At 37.2% G+C, this 18,135-nt stretch overlaps 1 protein-coding gene across 1 annotated transcript in view; it reads right to left on the reverse strand.

Annotated features, from left to right (window-relative positions):
* LanA (laminin subunit alpha) overlaps positions 1–18,135 on the reverse strand; it is a 1,178,005-nt gene that overhangs the window by 244,058 nt on the left and 915,812 nt on the right. The window contains exons 48-49 of the mRNA XM_090374120.1: positions 13,444–13,598; positions 4,649–4,831 (exon numbers count right to left, since the gene is read on the reverse strand). Coding sequence (XP_090230246.1) covers positions 4,649–4,831; positions 13,444–13,598 — 338 coding nt within the window. The remainder of the gene's footprint in view (positions 1–4,648; positions 4,832–13,443; positions 13,599–18,135) is intronic.

Raw genomic sequence — 18,135 nt, forward strand, 5'->3', positions numbered from 1 at the left:
AACTGTTGGTTTAAGTATGCGGTATCCGACCTGCTTCCTGTGGGCTACCCCTGCCTTCACAAATTGTGAAGCCCATGGCCAAGTAGGCATTCTTAAGTGTTGTCTCTCCAAGTTTAAAACTACAATATCACAAATTAGGGTTTCACACTGACTTTTGAAAACATCTCTTTTTGGTGGCATTTGATTTTTCTGTATTTTTTTTCTTATGATGACATTATTTTTCTCAAAATCAGCAATATTATTATAACCATATAATAATATTGTCTTGTTTACATTTAATAAATGTAAAAAAATTAATTGTAAATAAAAAACTTGATACAAAAATTAAATTCCACTTGAAAAATTAGTAATTTGCAGTAAGAAACTGTTTCTTGCAGCCTGAATCTGTTAAGTGTGAGAAACTACACTGAGTGGACAGAAATTGGGGAATACCTACCTAGTAATGGGTAGACCCACCTTTCGCCCGGATAAGGGTAGTCACACGGCAAGGCATTGAGTCCACTAGTTCATAAAAGCATTCCACAGGTATTTCCATCCACGCTTGATGCAGTGCTGTCCATAATTCCATCGCATTCCCGGGTGGTGGATCCAAAGCTCGAACAGACTTTTCCCCAGCATCCCAAAGATGCTCCACAGGACATATTCATGTCCAGTGAATGGGGAGGTCATTCCATGGTGAAAAAATCTGCCAAATGCTCTTCAAACCATTTTCTAGTCACCATGGCTCTATGGGGAGGTGCATTGTCCTGCTGGAAGAGTCCATTGCCTATGGGTGCAAGGTTACATTGAAAGGATGCAGATAGTCTGCAAGGATGGACACGTAACCTGGACCATTCAGAGATGCATTTAGAGAGGTCTCACCATGTGCCAGCTGAACATGCCCCAGACAATTAATGACTGTCCATCTGCCTGAACAGTTCCTTGTTGATATGATAGTTGCATGGCTTTGTGCGGTTTCTGCCTGATACACACCCTCCTGTCCATTTGAAATAACTGGAAAACCAGGAGAACCATCTCCAATCATCTGTTCTTTCGCTCAGTTGAGGAGTAGAGTCCTGTGTCGTGGTGTTAGCAATGGGATTCTGGTGGGTCGGCGGCTCCCATAACCTATTGTGGCTAATGACTGCCTGATGATCTTGGTGGAGACGTTTCTGCCTCTTCCCCCATTGAAGCCTGCGGTGATTTGCACCACTGTTGCTCTCCAGTTAGCTGAAACAACGTGAGACAGACATTGATGGCCACATTCATCCACCACCTTTCTCCGCCCACAACGCTGCCCATGATGAGATGTTATTCTGGAAACGGTGTATTCCTGATACACTCTCGATACTGTCAAAACAGAATTTGTGCAGTTTTTGTACCACCTCCGCAATAGAGTGACTCATGCATCGGGCACCCACTATTATCCCTCTTTCAAAGTCAGTTAACTCATGATGTTTATCCATACCGACATTGAATTACAGTCTATGTACCTATAGCTTTAGCATTAGCATTAGTAGAGGCATATGATGCAAGAAAGCAAGCTTATGCAGCATCAGCCAAAAAAAAAAAAAAAAAACCACTTCCATTTCACCCCTCTGTTCGTTCGAAATACCTGTCCAGCTGAGCCTTAAATTTATTTAGGCTATCAACTTCCACAACAAGGGATGGAAGTCTGTTCTACCAACCAACCAACTACCCGGTGGCTAAAGGCAAATTTCCGCACATCTATCCTACATCTGTCTTTCCTCAATCTGAATTTATGCCCTCTCAGGTGATTATTCTGAGCAAGAGGAAGAATCCCATCAGCACTGAGCATGCTCAAACCATTCAAGGCTTTATACACTCTATCAGATCACCTCGCCGGTGCCTAGTCTCCAGACACTGTAATTTGCAAAACTTAAGCCTTTCTTCGTAAGAGCAACCCTGTGTTCCATTCACTAATCTTGTTGCCCTTCCCTGTACTCGTTCCAGCAGCTCTATCCTTCTTGAAATGGGGCCTCCAGACCTGTATACAGTACTCAAGGTGTGGCCTGACCATAATAAATAGATAACGAATATCTGTCAAATTTACAGCTAGCAGCCGTTTTGACATATGCCTTTCTTTAACTTGTTATTGTATTGTCTCCACTTCAACGTATATGAATTTGGTAAAAATAGAGCAATAAATAACAAACGCAAAAGTAGGCAAATGCAAAAGTAGGCAAATGCAATATTTCCTAAGCAACTCTCTATCTATCACACACAGAATGCAAAAGTAGCCCAATATTACCTAAATAACTCTATCTATCACACACAGGCACATGTTCCACACCTGAGATACCCAGTCCATGCAAATGCTACTTTTTAATTCGAGTCCCTATTGTCATAACATAATCATTTTCAATGATAATAAGTAACTACAATTGCTCTAAAAAACAATAATTCTCTTACCTGATCTACTTTTTAAACACAAAAGCTGAATTAGTATAAATGCAAAAATATTATACTGATACAGATATATTATATATCTGATTTACTGATTTAAACACAGCACAGCCACTTGCCACTTCTCGAGACAAACTAACATTAAAATCAAATATTGTCAATAATTGTAAGCTCAAAGCAGAACTATCAACACGTAACACGTGCAATTGTCTTTTGTGATAATTGCCGTCTCAGCTTTTAGCAGCGGCCGCACGGTATATTACAAACAAAAATAATAGCTTCGCGCTGTCAGATCAAAAGTCTTTCGGCGAGCGCTCGCCAACGATGCACCTGCACCAGAAACCGAAATCAAAGGGTACCGAAAGCGCTTAGGCAGAGGTGTGCGATAAATCATAAATCAGATACATCAATATCGGAATAACATAGACCAATATAGAAAAGCGTTGCATAAAGATTTTTAATTATTGAATGGTTCAAAATTGTATTTTGATTTCGCTGCTTATGCTGCCCCCTTATGGTGGCGCCTGATGCGGCCGCCTCTCTGTATCATAGCACAGCACGGCCCTGATTGTAATAACGACATTGAAAATGAAACTCAGTACAACATTGAAAATGAACTAAATTGTCTTGCTCAATTGTGATTTAAATAATAACAACTTATTCTAAAATGATTTGATGTCACAAAAGGGAAAGGAAAATTGGTCTGATTTGTCACAAAACAAATCAGACCAATTTTCCTTTCCCTTTAGTTTTAAATTAACAGCATTTAAATGACTAGAAATGTATATATGAATTGCAATATCAAACAGCCACTCCATATTTGATAGTTGTTTTATTGGTTTCCCTTTTTCTGTGTTGAAACATTCGGTGATGTTTCAACAGCCACATTAAGGCCATGTGATCTTGTAAAATTTACAGTAGAAATAACCACATTCATAATGTGTTGGAGATCCAATACTTTCCCCATAAAGAGCTTCTTGATGCACAATGAATTGAATTCTAATCGAAGTTTCAGCTCAGATATCTATCATTTTCTCGGTTATCCTACCCATAAGCCCAATGTTTTTACCAATCATATTTTTTGCACCGCCAGTTATGACTCCTACCAGGTTTTCAATCTTAACTTTTCGATAGATTGGCAAAAATTTTCAAAAAGATTTTAACCTGTAGTTGTTCCGCGCATACTCTGTAGATCAGGTAAATCTTCAACTGGTACAAAAGTATTATTAATTCCACGTATGAAGATGAGGAGTTCGGCTGTGTCATTTACATCAGTATTGTCATCCAGTGCCATACTAAAATATTTCATTTGTTTTATGTTTTCCAAAAGTTGTTCAAACAAATTCTTTCCAATATCTTCCTACTCTTCGCATATTTTTTGTTGAGACAAGCTAATGTCCTTTATCATTGTTCGTTTCTCCGGACAAATTTCTTCCACAACTTTCAACAAAAAATGCATAACAAATTCACCATTGTTGAATGGTTTACTTTCAAAAGAGATCAAATGTGCAACTTGATAACTGGCACATACAGCAGATAAATTTCTTGACTGATACGTTTTCAGTATGTTTTGTTGTTTTCTTAATTCGTTTTGTAACTTTGAACACTTTTCTTTTCGCAGCACTCCTTTATGTTGATGATAAGATTTATGATTGGAATCAGTGTCGTTGTAAATTATATTCTTTAAAAACTCACACAGTCTCCTGACACACCAAACACACTGCTTTTTCGTGGTAATCAACGAAGAAATAGTCTTCAGTCCACCTTGGATCAAAAACACCCCAAATTGAATGATTTTAAGAATAACTTTTTTTTAATTCAATACAAATTAATAATTAGTTCAATGCAACAAACAAGCTATATTAAAATACATAACTGTATTTAGTGTACATATGACTGCACTGAACCACATGTACATGTTTGATACAGTTGAGCTGGATGCATGCATGCCTGTACATGCAGTGGCGATCCATGCTGTTTTAGTTCACTTTCCGCGCAGGCCTTATAAAAATTATTCGCGGGCCGGATCCGGCCCATAGGTTGGACACCACTGATTTAAGAGATGTAATCAGAAGGAAAGTACCATGGAAATATGTTTGAATGCTGCATTAATATTTCTGTAAATAGACCACTCATATTATATATATATAAACATGATTATGGCAATTTTTAATGCACTTATAAATAAAGTACAATAAAACTCAAAATTAACGATGACATATTCAAAACTATAAACACTCACAGTTTGTACCCTTTTTAATTTTGCATGTGTTCCAGGTTCATTACCAATATATATTAGAAGATTATACTGTTCTTCTGTTTTGAAGTACAGTGATAACTGAGAATATGTAGCAGTACGGTGCAAACCTTCTGGATTTCTCAACTGTAGCGTGGTGTTGGGAAAAAAAGTCACTCCAAGTTTAATCTGAAAAAAAAAAAAAAATAAATAAATAAAATAAGACACAGATTAGTTATATCTACTTTCAATAAATGTTAAAGCTTTATTAATAAACTGAAATCTCTCTTTCTCTCTTCTCATGCCTTTCTTTTTTCTAGAAAAAACTTGAATGTAGTATGTGTATTACATACTACAATCATATAGTAATGCTTGACTTAGGAATGAACTGGAGGAAAACTAAAATAATGTAGGGTAATTATAAAATTATTTTAGGGGTTTAAGGTCTTAATCGTTTAAGGGATTTGCTAGAAAGAGTTGAAACTGTGAAATATTGCTACATTCATAAACCTTCATTGCCTAATATAGGAACAGAATGTAAAAACAGTTGCATAATCACATTAATTCAGGCTCTGTGTAAGATGACTAGTATTAGAATGGTTAAACAATACAAGGAAGAGGACTTTTATCTAGTGCCAAAAAAGAAAAGATAAATAATTATACTTTTCCTGTTGCCAGTATAGTCATCATGCAATTCCACATTACAAACTATATGCTTTGGTCACTTGAATGGTAATTTATAACATCTGTCTACAGCATGATGCCCAGAGGTAAACCTCAGGAAATCCATCCTTCAGTTACTTCCTATATATATTTGTACTCCCTATTTCTTGTCTTTCCTACCAGTAAGGATATAGCCCCCCATTCATTTTACTGGCCAAGATTAATCTGGCTTTTTTTAACCTTCCCTAAAAATTCTTTCCTCTTTAGGTACAGCTGCCAGACCCAATAACAATATTTTCCAAGTGTGGGTCCATTATCATTTTATATATGGGAATAACAGCATCCTTTTCTCTAATTGCAAAGATGTAAAAATTCATTGACAGAACATAATGTTTATTTATTAACTGATAGGACTATTTTTTAACCATTGCAAAAAAAGTGAAGCAGTCATTTACCCACAATGACATTGAGGGGTTGGAATATTCTAAGTTTGAGAATCATTGGTACATGCAGGGATGCAGTGCTTTTGGTGATGGGAGAATCTGCATTGATGTGAGTAAAATCTGGCATAGTCCATGTGGAAGTAAATCCACAATCAACTAAATAGAAATTTTGCATCATAGGTTGAATAAGAAAAAGACCAAATAAAACTACTCATTGACAATATAGCAGCTTAGCCACTTGTTGTGAGAGGTCTTGGTTCAAATCCTGTAGCAGACTAGAGGAATTCTTAAAGGCCCATTCAACTGGTTGCAACTGATTGCCATCTACAGCATGATTTTTTTAAGATGAAGGTCAAGACCAATCTGATCACATACTATGATGCAGTAAGAAAGAAACTAGATAGTCAATAATTTTGACAACATTTAGCATTAGAATTATTAGTAGCATATGATGCAAACAGTAACTTCCCATTTCAAAAGTTAGTTCAATTCTTCCTTGAATCTATTTAAGCTATCAACTTCCACAATTATAGATGGAAGTCTGTTCAGCAATCAATGACTTACTGCCGGCTAAAGGCAAATTTCCACATATCTATTTTGCATCCGTCTTTCCTCAATTTGAATTTATGCTCCCCCCCACCAAATGCATAATCAAATCAAGAGGAAGAATCCCATCAGTGTTGAGCTTGCTCAAACCATACAAAGCCTTATACACCTCAATCAGATCATGTCACAGGCGCCTAGTCTCCAGATGCAGAAATTTGCAGTAAAAAAAAGTAAAGTGCAGCCATTATCAACCCACTGCAGGATGGAAGCCTCCTCAACAATTCATGTTGAAGGAAACGGACCATAATCTGCCACGCTGGTCCAGTGCGGGTTGGCAGATCGACCGTATTCAGCAGTCAGGGGCTTGAACCCCGGTCTACTCAAAGAGCGTGTGCTACTGCACTCCCGCTCCTGACCACTCGGCTACGGAGGCCTTGAAATTACTTAAGTCTTTCTTGGTAAGAACAACACTCTGTTCCTCTAACCAATTTTGTTGCCATTCTCTGTACTCATTCCAGCAGCTCTCCATTATTCCTAAAATGAGGCCTCCAGACCTCTCTGCAGTACTCCAGGTGTGACCTCACCATTACCTTATACAAGGGGGATAATCACCTCCTTATCCCTACTAGCAAAATTCCAATATATCATTGACAAGACCCCATCAGCTGCTCTGGCAGCCTGTCTGCAATGCTCTGAAAACTTCATATCTGACTGCACAATTACTCCAGTTCTTACTCTGGGGTTACTACTACCCTTATGCAGTATTTTGCATTTGATGTTAAACATGATGTTAAACATGCAGTGTTTTGCATTTGATGTTTGCATGTTAAACTTCAGCTGCCACCTATCAGCCCATCTGCACAACTTTTCTAGATCCTGTTGCAGAAGCATACCATCATTACTTTTTCGAGTGTACATTCCAAGTTCCTGATAATGCCTGCAATCCAATACCAGTTTGGCTGAACTGCTGGGTTTATTTCTATCGAACATTTTAAACTGTAGATTACTAAGTGTTGGTCAAATGGGATGGGTAGACATGCTTCAAATTTTAGTTGCATAATTCAGAAGTAACACCTTTCTTCTGAGTCAGAGTGGAACTTCATGGGCTTCAATACAAAGACTTTGTATTGGCAATGTTCTATAAGCAATCCTGAGGGCAGAATGTTGAATAAGGGCAAGCCGTGCTATCATGCTCTCCATAGCAGAGTCATACACTGGGACACAGTAATAAAGACAAGACCTAATTAGAGTTCTATACAAGTGAAGAAGGGTGTAGCAGTCTGCACCCCATGTTTTTAAAGGAAGAACTCTGAGTATGTTCATTTTTTCTGGCAAGTAGTTCGGAGGTATTTGACATGTTCTAAGAAATTAAGCTTACTATCAAAAATCAGACTGAGGAGGAGAATGCTATTCATAACCGAGATTGGATGATTTGTTAAGAGTAGCTCTGGGTCAGGATGCATCTTTCGTTTATTACAAAAGTGAATGACACTATATTTCTGATGAGATAGTTGGGATCCATTCTGCATCATCCATAGTTCAATATTGTCAAGTGAGATTTGTAGTTGCCTTTCAATGAAATTCATATTCTATGAACTTCAGGAAACAGTCAGATCACTGGCATAGAGGTATGAGTTTACAGGATTAGGAATACATTTGGTTATATGATTTATTCTTATTGCAAGTAGGGTAGCACTGAGATTTGCAAGAGGACTATGTACTATGTAGATTTGCAAGAGGACTTACCAATGGTGGACTTGAAAAGATCTATGCTAAAGGAAGTTTTGTATGAATTATGGTAAGTGGCCTCTCAGGTCAGGAGAATGAAGATCTTTCAAGATATCAAAATGCCAGGTGGTAATCAAAGGCCTTCTCTATGTCAAGGCATACCATTACAAGATTCTCATTATGGATAAATGCATTCCTGATATTTGTGTCAATTTTGACCATTTTGACGATTTTTTCTGAAACCAAATTGGTTATCAGAAAGATTTTTGGAATTAAGATACCATGTCAGTCAGTGGTGTATCATTTTTTCTAGGGTTTTACTCAAGCAGCTGGTAAGAGAAATAGGTCTATAGTTGTGAGGGATAGAGTGATCTTTCCCTGGTTTGGGAATTCATCACTCCTAAGAGTACTTAGGAACAGAAGTTAAACTAACTGGTCTGTAATTACTTGTGTCACCCTTTGATCCCCCTTTGTGAATTGGGGATACATTTGCACATCTCCAGTCCGTGGGGACCTCCCGAGTCCAAGGATGCTCTCATAATTATGGCTAAGGGTGTGCTTAGTTGCTTTGCCGCCTCCTTTAATATAACTGGATAGATCCAATCCACCCCAGGTGCCTTTCTTATGTTTAACTTCAACAATTTCTCCTCAACTTTGCTCTCAGTTATTATAAAATCATTAAGCACCCTGCTACATTCTGCCATTTTCAAACCTTAATAACTCCTCATGTGTGAATGTAGATGCAAAATACTCATTCAGTTTGTTTGCTATCTGAGCAGGATCATCAACAGTCGAATCATCAATATCAAGTGAACCAATCAGATTCATCCCCTTCCTTTTAGAGTTTATATAAGTAAAGAAATCCTTGTTGTTTTTCTTAGCATCTTTTTCCAAAGATTTCTCGTAATCTGCCTTCACCTGCCTAACCTCCTTTGTGACCTCATTACAGACTAGCTTATATCTGCCATAGGCTTCTGAGTCACTTGATAATTTATATGCATCCCATGCATTTTTCTTCTCTGTCATGAGTCTCATTAGTTCATTTGATAATCATTTAGGCCTAAACCTTGAAAAATATTTCTTAATAGGTATGAAACTTTTAGTAGCATCCACGATTAATTCCTTGAATGTTTCCCACTTAGAATTTACTGTTGGTAACATCGTCAGGTGATCCCACTGTACAGAATTTAAAAACTGTCTGAGACCACTGTATTATCCCAGTATTGTCTGGAGATTCTGAATATGCTGCCTCCAGTCTCTGTCATATTTTGTAATGTTATTTTCAGTATATATTGAAAAGATGATGTTTAATAATGCCTTGATCTTACAGTATGTACCTATGAAGGCTATGATTTGGAAATAATACCTAAAGTGGTCAGAGGTGTTATTTATATGATATTTTGATGAAGTGCCAATAATTTCTGCATTTTTGGGATTAATATTGGCAACAACATCCCAATTTATGCCTAGTTAAGCGCTGATTTATTACAGTCCATTTATCTGATGATAGCATCATGATGCTCCAAATGGTCTTCTAGTCTTCTGTATACTTCATGAATGTACAGGTTGTTACAATCATTACAGATCATACTATATATGATAATATTCTATTACAGGGGCAGGATAACCATTTTTATGTCAGATGGGATCAATCTCAGCTTTGTAGTAGGGAATAAAATGCAATTAATGCACATTTTATAAATCTTTGAGATGTGTTAAGAGAAGCAGTGGTAAAAATGTATAATGATTGTGGTGATAAGGTCTTACTTCTGGAACATATTATCCTTAGTTTATGGGGCACAAGTCAATTTAATGACACCACTTGGAAAATAACAGAGTTCCTGTTTGATTTTGTCAAGTTCTGTACATTAATATGCAATGCTTAACTGAGAATGTGAAAGATTTATTATGGCTCTAGCTATTTCTTTCTGTAGAGGGTCAACTGAGTTGTAGTCAACACCTACCATGTTGATACGTTGCAGTATTCTGTCAATAGCATTAGCAGAGGCATATGATGCAAGAAAGCAAGCTTATGTAGCATAATCCAAAAAAAAAAAAAAAACCCACACATTTCACACTTCCATCCTTCTAAACATTTGTCCAGGTCCTCCTTGAAATTATTTAAGCTACCAACTTCCAAAACAACAGATGGAAGTTTGTTCCAACAATCAAAAACCCACTAGCTAAATGCAAATCTCCGAACATCTATTCTATAACTGTCTTTTCTCAATTTGAATTTGTGCCCCATCAGGTTTGTAATCTCAGCAAGAGGAAGAATCCCATTAGAATTGAGCCTGCTCAATTCATTCAAGGCCTTATACACCTCAATCAGATCACCAGGCAGATGCCTAGTCTCCAGACACTGCAATTTGCAGAACTTAAGCCTTTCTTGGTAAGACCACCCCTTCTTTCTCCTCACCAATCTTGTTGCCCTTCTCTGTACTCATTCAAGCAACTCTACATCCTTCCTAAAATGAGGCCTCCAGACCTGTATGCAGCACTCAGGGCGTGGCCTGACCATTGCCTTATACAAAGTGATAATCACCTCCTTTTCTCTACTAGCAAAATTCCTGTATAACATTGACAATACCCCATGACCTACACTGGCAGCCTATCTGCACTGCTCAGAAAACTTCATATCTGACTGCACAATTACTCCCAAGTCTTTTTAATTTTTTACCACCCTAAGTGTAGTACTACACAGTTATTACATTATTCTGGGGTTACTTCTACCCATATGAAGTACTTTGCATTTTTCAATGTTAAACTTCAGTTGCCGCTTCTCAGCCCATCTGCCCAATTTTTCTAAATCCTGTTGCAGTAGTACACTGCTATTACTGTCATTAACAACCCTGCCAACCTTTGTATCATCTGCAAACTTCAACATTAAGCCTGATAACCTTCATCAATATCATTGATAAATATACAAAACAACAGTGGGCCCAACACCAAACCCTGGGGGACTCCACTACATTACATTACATTAGTCCATGAAGAGCAGTCCATTGATTACCACTCTCTGTCTTTTCTTCTCCCACTCAACCACCCTTTTATCCATTGTAGCAATTTACCCTTAACTATACTGCTTCAATTTGTACAGCAGTCTTTCGTGTGCAAAAGTGTCAAAAGCTTTCCTGAAATCCAAGTATATGATATCAAAATTATTTTTTGCATCCAGTTCCTTTGTGACCACGTCATAATATACGATCAAATTTATCAGACAAGACTTTCCCTTAAAAAACTCATGATGTGTCCGAATTATTACTGCAGTCTTGTTTCGATGATCCTGCAATGCATCTTTAACCAGTTACTCCATTATTTTCCCCGGAACAGAAATTAAACTATTTGGTCTGTAATTACGCTTGTGAACCTTTTTAAATTGGCAATACATTTGCAAATCTCCAGTCAGTGGGGACTTACCCTACATCCAAGGGTGCTCTCATAATTATGGCTAAGGGTTTACTTAATACCATTGTCACCTCCTTTAATATAACTGGATAGATCCCATCCATTTTGGGTGCCTTTCTTACTTAACTTCAACAATTTCTCCTCCACTTTGCTCTTAGTTATTACAAATTCATTAAGCACCCTAATACAGTTAAATAAACTTCTGGCATTCTCTTCCCTTAATAACTCCTGATGTATGAATGTAGATGCAAAATTCTCATTCAGATTGTCAGCTGAGCAGTGAATAGCACATGCTTCTTGATTAGACCAGGGTTCAAGCCCGTGACCACCAAATATGGAGGATGCGGAAGGTCAAGAAATGACCACAGTATATCCCCAGCCCGGATAAAGGGTGAGAATTGGCATCAGGAAGGGCATCCGGCCGTAAAAATTTTGTGCCAAAACAGTAAAAAAAAAAAAACGCTGACCTCATACATATAATGGGAAAAAAGGCGAGGACAAAAAAAAAAAAAAAAAAAAATTGTCAGCTGAGCAGGATCATCAACACTAGAACCATCAATATCAAGCGGTACAATCTGATTCATTCCCTTCCTTCTAGAGTTTACATAACTAAAGAAGTTCCTGCTGTTTTTCTTAGCATCCTTTGCCAAAGATTTCTCGTAATCTGCCTTCGCCTGCCTAACCTCCTTTGTGACTTGATTACAGGCTAGCTTATATCTGCCATAGGCTTCTGTATCACCTGAAAATTTTTATCCATCCAATGCATTTTTCTTCTCTGCCATGAGTCTAATTAGTTCATTTGACCTCCACTTAGGCCTAAACCTTGAACAGTATTTGTTAGTCGGTATGAAAAGCCAAGTAGCTTCCACGATTACTTCCTTGAATATTTCTCATTTAGAATCTGCTGGTCCCACTGTACAGAATTTAAAAACTGTCTGAGACCACTGTAGTCACCTCTACAAAGCAAAAATGCTTCCCTTTACTCCTGTTGGTAGTTACATCTTTAAGTGAATCCCACATCAGTACACTGTGATCACTGCCACCTAGTAGTTCCTTTATCTGCAAAATTTCAATGCATGAATAATCAATGTTGATAACCAGATCAAGAGTATTACTCTCTCTGGTTGCTTCTCTAATGTGTTGCTGTAGAAAACAATCATTGTAAATCCAAAAAAAAGTCTTGCATGTGTGTGACTGACCAACCCACAAATTCCAGTCAATATTTGGGAAGTTAAATTCCCCATTATTTGACAATATGATTTAATGCCCCCCCCTCTACTTCTCTGTATATAGTTGTTCGTTGTACTCATCAGAGTCAGTGTCTAGTGTCTACTTGAAGGATCAAAAAAATATCTGTTCAAAGAACATATAATGCTTCCAAACTCTCATGGGGATGAGGGTCAGGTAAGTATATCAGAATTGTTTCAAAGTGTTTTTAACAAGATTGGTAACAGTCATGCTGATAAGAGGAGGGATTCCACTGCTATGCTCTATACCTGTTTATAGAGAGCCTGTAGTTATAACTAACCAGGTGTGGAGCTCAAATCTGTACAGCTGAGATTAGTTATGTGTATGTTTATATAGCTATACATGATGACTACAATTAGGACACATATAGCAATCACTTGTACAGCAGGGATCAAAGCATAATCAATAATGTTATTTTGGAAAATATATGGTAGCATAGTATTTTAACCTATACTTTCATACAGGATGTGCTTCTACATTCTGTATGAAACTATTTTAACATGTACTTTCATACAGAATGTAGAAGCACAGTTGAAGGCATCTGCATTTCATACCATGGACTCAGGTTTGATTATGGTGGCCTTCATCTGAAGTGAAGTTAAAAATACTTTCATGGGAGGATCACTGCATTTGATTTCAGAAGAATATCAGCAAGTTTTAAATTAACATAATTTGATAATATTTTTATTAAATATTAATTAAAATGGTAACAGTGTAAAGCATTCTTTGACAATGTATTACAAATTTATAAAAACGAATACAAACCCTATTTGCCTGGTCACGGGCCAATGCAACTTTTCTTCGAAGTTCAGAAATTTTCTCTCCAACATCTTTCCCTATGATTCTTACAGAACTTTCTTTGTGACCAACACGATCCATTAGGTGAGAAATATCAGGGACAATAGAAGACACTCTATCCACTAAATAAAATATAAAAATGAGTTAAGGGAAATTGTTCCCTTTGTGAAGCAAGCAGGTTAGACAAGTGATATTACTGTTCAAAGAACATTGTGTTAGAAGTCTTATTATATTATTTATGGAGTGAAAATTTAATATTCCACTTATACAGAGAATAAATTTCAGGAACATTTGAGGCATATGGGACATATTAGTCTTGGTGATGGTGGAGAGAAGAATGCAAGGGAAGTGGTGTATTGTAGATCAGAGCTATTGCAAGAATAGTGAAATTCTGTTTGAACTATTATGAAGATTTCTGTATATCCTTGGAAAGTTAAATTAAGATAATTACTTTTAGAAAGCTGAATTAAACATGGACTGAACGACAAGAAAGTGGGAAGAAAAGTGAGACAAAGTTTTTGATTAAGTAATGTAATATCTTAATGACTAAAAGTGTTAAAATAATTAGAATATTAAAATAGAGTATAAAATATTATTTATCCATTTTAGGTAGCTAACTAATAATATGTATAACATATCATAACTGAATGAAATAATGTAAAGGTCTTACACTAATAAATAAAAAAATTATTAAAATAAATAAAATTTTTATTTATTGGTGGGGATAAATAAAAAACACTGGAGGAAGAAATGGATCTGCAAGTTATGACATGGGCAAATATGAAGTTTTCTGAGCAGCGTAAAGACTCAGCCAGGAAAACTCATGGTGTGCTATTGATGATTTATTGAACATTAACTTGTAGAGTTAATAATCCCACTGTATAATGCAATTGTAAGACCACATTTGGAATGTATTGAAGTATGTAAATCCCATCTGAAAAAAATATAATGAGCTCCTTGAAAGGATCCAAAGACAGACAACTTGCATACTGAGATTAACGAAAGGGGCTACCTGCATGCTGAGATTGACAAAAGGGGACAACCATAGCAGACGTACACGGAAAGACTCTGCTTATGTGGGATACAGAGTTTGGCAACCAGGCATCTCATAAATGACCTGATTGAGGTTATAACACTCTGAGAAGGATTAGTAAAATGAATGAAGGTGTAATTTTCTCTTAAAAGGAATTCCAGGACTAGGGGCCATGAATTCAAATTATAGGGGAAGATGGAAGCTGTTTAGACTAAACTACGAAAAGTTACAGTTTAAACAGTTTAAAAGAAAAGTTACAGTTACAGACTAAACTGTAGGAAAAGTTACAGATTACGGTTTAGACTAAACTGTAATCTCTTGTACCCAACAAGTTATTGACTGCCACAACTAGTTGCCTTTGCAGATAGCTGAGGCTAACAGTTTGAATAAATTCAAAGGTCAACTTCCCTCCTCACATAGTTACCTATGTGAGGAGGGAGGCACATATTTTATATTTTCTTATCTGCTTATTTTTTTTTCTTTTCTTTTTCTTTTTTTTTTTGTCTAGTGCAGCAAAAAACTGTGGCTTCCGTGCACAATATGGCAAATACTATTACTATTATTAATTTGTACAGCAGTCTTTTGTATGCAACAGTATCAAAACCTATTCTGAAATCAAAGTCAAAATTATTCTGTGCACTCAGTTCCTTCATTACTGTATTGTAGTATCCAATCATTCTGACAAGATCACCCCTTAACAAATCCATGTTGTGACTGCAATATAATAGTATTGCAGTCTAGATAGTCCCACATTATTTCTTTAACCAGTGATTCCATTATTTTCACTGGAAGAGAAGTCCAGCTAATAGGTCTGTAGTTACTCCTGTCACTATTTAATCCTCTTTATGAATTGGGGATACATTTACACATCTCCCCTTGATTCAAGGATGCTCTCATAATTATGGCTAAATCTTTTCTTACCTATTTTGCTATCTACCTTATTATAATTCGATAGATGCCATCCATACCAGGTGCTTTTTTGTGCTTAGCTTCAACAATTTCTCTCAGTTATCACAAATCATTTAGCTCTCTGATAGTTTGATAGACTATTGGCATCCCCATCCCTGAAAAATTCCTCATGTGTGAATGTAGATGTGCAATATCTATTCAGTTTATCAGTGACCTAAGCAGGATCATCAATGGTTAAGCCAATGACATCAAGTGAACCAAAGTGATTCAGCCCCTTCCTTCTAGTGTTTACATATGGAAAGAAATCTTTGCTGATCAGCTCTGCATTCTTTGCCAGATTTCTAATAATCTGCCATAGCTTGCCTAACCTTCTTTGTAATGTTATTGCGGTGCCTCAGTAGCCAGTTGGGCAGGAGCAGCAGTGCGTAGCACATGCTTCTTGATTAGACCGGGGTTCGAGCCTGTGCCTACCAAATATGGAGGATGCGGAAAGGTCAGGGAATGACCACCACATATCCCCCTGGAGCAATATGGCCTTAGTTGCTAATGCTCCTAAAAACCAAAAAACAAACAAACAATGTTATTGCCGGTAGTTTATATCTGTAAGCATCTATATATCACATGATAATTTATATGCATCCATGCATTTTTCTTCTCTATTCAAGACTGTTTATATTTCACCATTTCTTTTTACAGTGTACTTCTGCAGGTCATCCCAGGACTACCCCTTTTATATGTGCTTCGTGGATTCCATTCTGATGTCCATTTAGGGTAAGCTTTTTATACTTACTTTCTTAATCCTGTTTAAGCCATTTGGAGAATAGGCCTTCCAAGGCAGCTCTCTATCTGATTGAACTCAGAGTTCTCTCTTTATTTCTGTCCAAGACTGTTTATATTTCACCATTTCTTTTTACATTGTATTTCTGCAGGTCATCTCAGCCCTACCCCTTTTATATGTGCTTTTTGGATTCCATTCTGATGGTGTCTGCTCAATCACTTTATCTCAGTTTCATAACACATCACCAATCCATATCCATTTTCTTTTTAAAATTTTGATTCTGACTAGCATCTGTTCTATTTTTTCTCATAGTCTTTTGTTACTCATTTTGTTTGGCTAATGTATTTCTATTACAATTCTCATGAATTTGTTTATGAATATTTGTAATCTGTTAGCAAATTACAAATGTTTATAAACATGGTCATTCTCGATCTTTCTGATCTGTACAGTAGTGTTGACTTTACATTTGTATTGGACAGCATAATAGTAGTAGTGGCTAATCATGCAAAAAAACAAGCTGCTATAGCACAAAAAAAAACAAACTTCACCAATCCATACCATCCAAGAATTTGTTTAGTTCTTCCTTGAACTTATTCAAACCACCCACTGACTGAAGGAAAACTTCTGCACATGTATCCTACAACCATCCTTCCTTAACTTGAATTTATGGAAACCTATGTGCATAGTCTCAGCAAGAGGAAGAATGCCATCAACATTTAACTTACTTTATCCATTCAAAGCCTAAAATACCTCAATCAGAGGTTCCTAATCCCAATACTGCAATTTGCAAAACTGAAACCTTTCTTGGTAAGAGCACTTTACTGTTCCCTTCACCAATCTGGTTGCCTTCTTTGCACCCATTCCAGCAGATCTACATCCTTCCAAAAGTGAGGCCACCAGACCTGTATATCTGTGTATTATACAGTACTCAAGATGCAGCCTAAACATGGACTTGTACAAAGAGATAATCATCTCCTTATCCCTGCTAGCAATGTTTCTGAATATCATTGACAAAACACCATGAGCTGTTTGGGAAAGCCTGTCTGCACTGCTCAGAGAATTTCATATCTAACTGCACAATTAACCTCAGGTCCTTTTCATTTTCCATACTCTGAGTGTAATACCACACAGTTGATAAGTTACCCTGGGATTACTGCTACCCAAATGAATTACCTTTCAATTTTCAATGTTAAACTTCAACTGCATTTCTCAGCCCATCGATCTAGTTTTCCTAGCTCTTACTGTGGTACCTCACCCAGATTAATGTACCAGCAGCCTGTCTGTACTGCTAACATAACTTCACATCTGAGTGCATAATTATCCCCAAGTCTTTTCATTTTCTACTACTCTGAGTGTGGTGCCACACAGTTGATACGTTAATCAGGGATTACTGCTACCAACATTCAGTACCTTGCATTTGTCAACGTTAAACATCAACTGCCCTTGATCAACCCACCTGTCATTAACCACCCTGCCAACCTTCTATCATCTGCAAACTAAGACATTAAGCCTGATATACCTTGAAAAATATCATTAATAAATATTCTTGAATTCATAAAGAGGATTCGCACTGTATCCATCTCGCAGGATCAAGTTATGGCATCGTTCGACGTCATATCGCTCTTTACCTCCATCCCTGTGGAACTTGCCATTTCTTGTGCAAAACAACTCTTGGACAATGATAGAACCCTCAACGAAAGAACTGGTCTCACACCCGATGACATTTCCGCCGCCCTCAGACTGTGCTTAACAGGGGGTGCGATCATATTTAATGACTCAGTCTACCAGCAGATACATGGCACGGCCATGGGTTCCCCTGTCAGCTCGGTCACAGCAAACATCGTGATGGAGGAGTTAGAGGGACGTGCGTTTGCACACGCACCAGATCACATCGCCTTTTGGTGTCGCTATGTTGACGATGTGTTCGTGGTCATCCCTA

The sequence above is a fragment of the Mastigoproctus giganteus genome, chromosome 5 (assembly GCF_048544385.1).
Source record: "Mastigoproctus giganteus isolate SK-2022 chromosome 5, ASM4854438v1, whole genome shotgun sequence".
NCBI lineage: Eukaryota > Metazoa > Arthropoda > Arachnida > Uropygi > Thelyphonidae > Mastigoproctus > Mastigoproctus giganteus.